General features: G+C 39.8%; 1 protein-coding gene across 1 annotated transcript; it reads right to left on the bottom strand.

Moving 5' to 3' along the window:
• Nucleotides 1–2,040: 2,040 nt before the first annotated feature.
• LOC121725313 (acyl-CoA Delta(11) desaturase-like) lies at nt 2,041–5,149 on the bottom strand. Its single transcript, XM_042112204.1, has 4 exons — nt 4,936–5,149; nt 3,393–3,567; nt 2,902–3,063; nt 2,041–2,491 (listed from the first exon to the last, which is right to left on the bottom strand). Exons 1-4 carry the CDS (start codon nt 5,117–5,119, stop codon nt 2,041–2,043), a joined length of 972 nt encoding a protein of 323 aa, XP_041968138.1. The 5' UTR covers nt 5,120–5,149.
• Between the last annotated feature and the right edge of the window lie 1,669 nt (nt 5,150–6,818).

Below are 6,818 nucleotides of genomic sequence, written 5' to 3'. Positions count from 1 at the left end.
TCATAAATTTCATATTTCTCATTCAACATCGCTATCATAATATGAACACGTCCTCCATGTTCGTGTGTGAATATCAAAATGAATCACCCCACGAATGTGTGAACGGTATTTCGCGACAGCATTCGTATACGAATGTTTCGTGGGATGTTTCGTCGAATGACGAGGCGAATAGCGAACGCGAATGTATAAATGCAGTATAAGAGTATAGACATGGAGATGAATATATTATCTTTCATTTGAAACCAAAATATCCTCGCAGTGTGACTCCTAATTCTTTAAAATGGTACCTGAAAATCGCTGATATTTGTGAAAAAATGTGATAGCGTCCTCAAAGTCAGATTTAACCATGTAGGTAGGTACACAGTACACCAGTAAAAAACCTAACAAACTGATCAAATCAATCCAATGTTAAGGCGAATTATAATGCAACCAGTAAACATGCTTCAGGAGAACAACTAGTCTCTAGAAACCGACCAAACCGTGCCCTCTGCACTGTTCCGATCAAGTTGGTCCTTACGATATCAAACCATTTTGTATTCCAATAGGCTACTTGACCTATATTCAATTTCATTGAACAAATGCATATTTCTAGAAGGACTTGGCCTAGGAAACCGTATTTCACCCTTATCATCAAATAAAAGCTTATGATTGATAAATAAAGTCGATTTGAGAATATGATTTTATGAAAATATGATTTGTACTGACGAAAACGCTTTTGCGGTACTTCCGATTTGGATGTGACGTCATCAGACTCGTAATTTAATATCTTTTATTTATCGCGCTCGTTATATGTAAGTTTATTTGTACATAAACAATAAGAATAAGCCTAGAAAGATTTGTAAAATATATTTTCTTGAATAATTCAAATAAAACATCAGTTTTATATATTATCTCCATTTATTGTAGACGGAAAATGAAATGGCCAAAAATTTTCTACAAAAGTTTTCAACATTACAAATTATTTCTAATTTTAATTCTTTTATAATTTTTGGGCACTTTTAGACTCGTACATTAAGCACATAAAAATTTTTTCAATAAAAAGAGTCTAAAATACAAAAAGTATGACGTCACACTATGGCGGACAGTGTTTTCGGCGCCATTTTTAAGGCATATTTTTCAATCAACATTTTTATGGGTTTCTACTGTGTAAAATATTAAAATATTGTTTTTTTTTTGTGAAAATGAATGATTAAGAAGCGATTAGCATGAAGAAAAAAATTAGATCAAGTAGCCTATTGCTACTTGGCTAATTTTTAGAATCTTAAGTTATATCAACCAATTATTATTGGATAAAACTTCTAATATTATAAAAATAATTTAATTTTTACTCTGTATTATTTTTGTCTCCTAAAACTAAAATGAAATTGACAATATGGTGTACTGCAAGGTCCCGTTTCATTACCTTTATTCTTTATTTTAAATATTTGAACTACTTATGACTTTAAATTAAAAAAAAAACCCGCCAAAGAACTTTAAAAAGTAATTGTTGAATGAGCGTTTATTTATTTTATTTTATTAATATTTACTGACTTTAAGTTTAAATAATTCCTAAGTGAAATAAAAGTAATATTTTAGTCCATTTTTGTTGTCAGTGTTGTCACGGTGTGTCGGGGGACCGCTAAGTAAACTACGACAACAGCGAATTTTGCATTTTGTATCGCCAAGTCGCTGATTGTCTCGATTCAGTTCGCTCTGGCCCGTAAACTATAATGATAAGTGAAATCAAACGTCTACATTAGCGGTCCCCCGACGGCCCACCCGTTTAGATGCTACGATGCCACAGAAGTCAGACACGTCAAACTTATAACACCCCTCATTTTTGTCGGGGGTTAAAAACAATTCTTATAAAATTCCAAAAATAACCAATCACAAGCGCCAAGACGAACAAGCGCCATTTTAAAATAATAACAAAATGCAGGTATACATTAGAATAATAATTTAATAAGATTTATTGCTGCTTACAATTCAACACGCATGGACTTTAAAAGTTTAAAGTGAAAAGTTTATTCAAAGGTTAAATGGGTTCTAGTTTAAAAAGTATTAACTACTTTTTGTTTTAAATCCCCAACTGTTGGTCCCATCTCCGGTGCGCTCGGCCCGAGCGCTGATGACGTCATCGGACACCGTCTTGAGGTCGTACGCCCAGCCCACCCACGCGAAGAAGTCTATGAACAGCTTGGTGGGGTTCAGCCAGTTGTTGCCCAGCTCCGCCGTGCGGTAGTCCCATGGGAACACGTGGTGGTAGTTGTGGAAACCTTCGCCGAAAATTAGCAAGGACACGAAGACGTTTTGGGTCGGCTTGATGGACTTGTCGTAAGTCCCACTGCCGAACATATGCGCGACGCTGTTGACTAGGAAAGTGGTGTGCATGTTGTAGACGTAGCGAAGCATGGACACGTGCCAGGCCACACTCAGCGACTCCCCCCACAAGTACACGGGAATGACCGTGGGCAGGAGTAAGCAGAAGGTAAAACAGAAGAGAATCGTGTACCTGAAAATACCAAAAAGACCCTATAATATCTAGTTTCTATTACTGGCTAATATAATGCCTCTTTCACCAGTTTCCATTACGATAGCGGCTTCACTAAAACCAAGTTAGCTACACAGAAGTAATTTTATGATGTCTGAGTGTTTGCCGACCGATGAGACACGACGGATGAAATGAAATAACTAATAAGGCATATATGACCGAATTTTCATCCGACGCTTGGATCATCTTTCTTGTCAGGCAATCAGGCGATCTGTCTCGATTTGGAAACCATATTTTTCCAATGCGGGTATCGAGCCCACGAGTCACAAGACTCAAGACTCAAGAGCCATGCTCTAAACCACTGGACCACGGAGGCATTGAATTACATTTCTAGCCTTAGATCTGCATCAAAAGTATATTTATCCTCTTACTTATGCTGAAGCATCAGGATCTGATTGCTGTATAGATCCGAAAAGTCCATTAATTTTACGCGTTTTCTAAATTCGGGGTGGCTCTTCACCATCAAATAGCCCATGTGCGAGAAGAAGAACCCTCTCGTCGCGTTGTGCGGGTCCGCGTCTGTGTCGCTATATCTGAAAAATATTTCAATCGAGTCTTGACGATGAATTTTTAATCTTTACAGACTTGGAGGGATCTTGTGGAAGTTCTTCGTCGCGTTTTTTGAGTTAAGGATTGTCTTTTTCAAACTACGATTTTCAGAATTCGTTGTTTTTCGTTGGTGGTGCTCAAAGTTAGTAAATTACGAACGAGCGCTCACTCGAGACGACAGTCTTGAAACAGACTGCTACAAAAATATTTGTTTTGTCACATCCTTATGTATTGTGTATAGCAAGTCCCTGTTTTAGGACTGTTGTGTCTCGAGTAAGCGCTAGCCCTAAAGTATACTTTTACCAGAATTTACCTATGATGCGTTCTGTGAAGCTTCGCCCAGGTTAGTGCTGAATATTGAAAGGCTATGCTCTGCATTATCATCAGTAGGATCTGCAGCGGTGGTTTGGCCTTGTACGCTCGATGAGACCAAAGCCTGTGAGCCCCCGCCGTTAGGCCTATCCCAGCCGCAACCGCCGTGAAAGCAGCTGGAGAAATTAAAGGTCGAATCCATCGAATAAATTGATATAAAGGCAGATGAGGGACCAGAGTCATTTGGTCGCATTATATTGTACTTAAATTCAATATTAGTCGCGATCTGTCGGCTGGGATTGCCATAACGCGACCAAATTACATAGGTCCACTATGGAGTGGTTGAGTCTTTCGTCCTACAAATATTCGTCCCAGTGACAAACTTGTATCCAACAAGCGAATATTATTTTCACCCTACGCTTTGTCCCACTTTTATGTTTTCTGACAAAAGACATTGAAGTAGGGTTGGCACATAAATTATGACATTCATGTAACCATTCTGTATAGTAAGGTTTATAAACTTCTTTAGTGGCATTGTACACTTCTTTAGTATGGGAAAAAATTGTTAACATGGTCACGTGACCCTTACTTAGGACGCAGGAAGCTTGTTAGGAAGGTCGTAAGCGCTGGGGAATTATTTATTATTCGTAAGACGGAGGGAGAGTAGGCCGCCGGCGCGGTGAATCACAGGAAGTAATATACTAATATCACCTCTTTTTCTACCGAGCGGTGAAAATGCTCCAACTGTTTCGTTTTTACTTCTGCCAGCACTCGGAGTGCAAACCCCTTTTTTGTGACGTTAATTAATATATCGTACATTAAACTTGCATTTGGCACACAAATTTTAAATAATGCGATAAAGATAAATAATTTTTAAAAGCGAAGTGTCAGTGGAAAACTTGAAAAAAAAAATGGGAATATTATAATATTCATCTTTGCTATAAGTCGCGGGGAACAGCTAGGTGGTTTTCCAAAAACGTATGAAAAATAGATGATGGCCGAGTTGCAGAAGTACCCGATAAGTACACAAAATTTCATCAAATATTTTGATGCATCCTGATTGATGTTAAATAATATTTTCATACGAAAGTAATAATATGTTTCAAATTAAATCTAACACTTTTTTGCTAAACCTTCTGATTTTTACTTGAAAGTTATAAAAATGAATTACATGGGACAAAACGCTGGATCAAAAATAAATAAAATTTACTTGTAGCCATTCGTCCCACTGGGACAAAAACTTATGAGACGAAAGACTCAACTACTCCGGCTATCTGCTTATGAATCAACTTCTCAGTAGTACATTTGCCCATAAAAATCCCCCTGATAGTGATTATAAGATCAACAAAATGATCTCATATTACGTTTTGAATTGTGAAAACAGATAAATGTCGGCGAAAATACTATTGGTGGATGATTCCTTAAACTGTAATATACTTAATATTTTTAAAATGATCCCCCATCATCACTACCACGCATTTTACATCTTGACATAAACTTTTTGAAGCTGTTGTAACATTTTGATGGAATACTGAGATACTTACAAAAGACTAACGTGTACCATTGCGCAGCTGTAACGGCGAGGTACAACCCATAAATAGCAGCCAAGTGGATGTAGCCCATGCCAAGAACAGCTGGGTACACTATTTCATACTTCCATGGAGCCGCTTGCGGAGCTACCAGCTCTTCCGACTGTATAGTTTCGTCTGTTTCGACGAAGGGCGCCATTTCTATAAAATACTCATGACTGTCAGTTTGTAGAAGGTCTTACAGAATAATCGTTTGTGTGTGTGCATCTCAATGTGACTACTGATTAGTATAGCGGTATTACGCGTCTCAACTGAGCATGAGCCCTTAGGCTTAATAGCCCAAGAGCTGGCAGCAAATTTTGGGTAGGTATTTGAGGCAACTTGTCCTGCTGTCAAGGTTACATTCTAATTTCTATTCTAAACATGATATTAATCCTAATCCAAATAGTTCTAGGGGACCTGTTCAGTGCCATCATGTAAGCTGTATGTTTAGTTTATATAATTATTACACCCCATGTAGATATGGGGTTGCAGGTAGATGCGATTTATTTGGATTACCGAAGAGCATTCGATGTTGTCGATCATGACATTCTGCTGGCAAAAATGGCTAAAATAGGTTTTACTCCTAAGCTACTGCTATTTTTTGTAAATTATTTGAGAGACAGGATGCAGTACGTAGAATTTGCGGGCTGTCGATCAGCACCATATGCTACAAAATCCGGCGTGAGTCAGGGTAGTAATTTGGGGCCATTATTTCTCATAATGATTACTCACTCACCGGAGATAATTTGGTATGTAATATGCCTACTATTCGCAGATGATCTCAAGTTGTTACTGGCGATCAGAGGCCTTAGCGATTGTGAGCGCCTCCAGCAGGACTTGACGAGGGTAGTCGAGTGGAGTCGGCAGAATAAGCTGGAATTTAATGTCTCCAAAATGTTCGGTCACTTCGTTTAGCCGAGCAAGGACTCCCTGATTCACGACTACAAGGTAAATGGTATTACTTTATCGAGTGAAAAGTCTGTGCGGGATCTCGGCGTCCGGATGGATGAGAAGCTGTACTTCCGGGATCACGTTTCTAACGTCTGTAAGAAGGCATACCGACACTTAGGCTTCGTACAACGAAGGTCCGCGACATTTCGGATGTTAGGTCGATTACAGCGTTATACGATGCGTTCGTGAGAAATCAGCTGGAGTTCAACGCGGCTGTGTGGGCCCCGCACGAGAGCAAGTACAAGCTCATGCTGGAGCGCATTCAAAACAAGTATTTGCGTTTTCTGTACTTAAAACTGTATGGAGTGTATCCTTCCTACCCGCTGATGTATCCGACGCTGTTTGTGTTAGTCATGGTGGGATACAACAAGTTGGAGACCAAGAGGGACTTGAGTTTGGCGTGCTTTAAGGCGCGGATCCACCGCGGCGCACGCTGTGCACGGCCACGCGGTGCTCGAATTTATTTCTTTGACTACGTGGGTGAACGTTTCCACTGTAGCACGTTAATTGTCGTGAGTCACGCTATACAAACACGTTACTCACGACTATGTACACAATTACTGTTGTTACGTATTTTATAATCTCTAAGATTCCGTGTATCCCGTGTACAGCATTGCGTAGCGTGGCCAGCATTGGGCTACGTGTGCGCCATATTCGAGCAAGCTACGTGAGTCAATTCGTGCGTAGCGTGTCCGTGGGTTGCAGTGGACACAGTCACATATATTTTCTTGCAAAGCGAAGCTTGACGCACGTGCGTAGTCTCTCCGTGCGCTGCGGTGGATCCGCGCCTTTATGTTTAAAGTGTTGCGTCATGCGTGGCAAATTGATTTATCCGGGTTTACTGCAATGGCTGGCACTGAACGTCCCCGATAGGTATGTGTGGCGGAGGCGGTCTCCCAAGCTGT

This window comes from Aricia agestis, chromosome 3, assembly GCF_905147365.1.
Source record: "Aricia agestis chromosome 3, ilAriAges1.1, whole genome shotgun sequence".
Classification (NCBI taxonomy): domain Eukaryota; kingdom Metazoa; phylum Arthropoda; class Insecta; order Lepidoptera; family Lycaenidae; genus Aricia; species Aricia agestis.
This window is presented reverse-complemented; position numbering and strand designations above follow the sequence as displayed.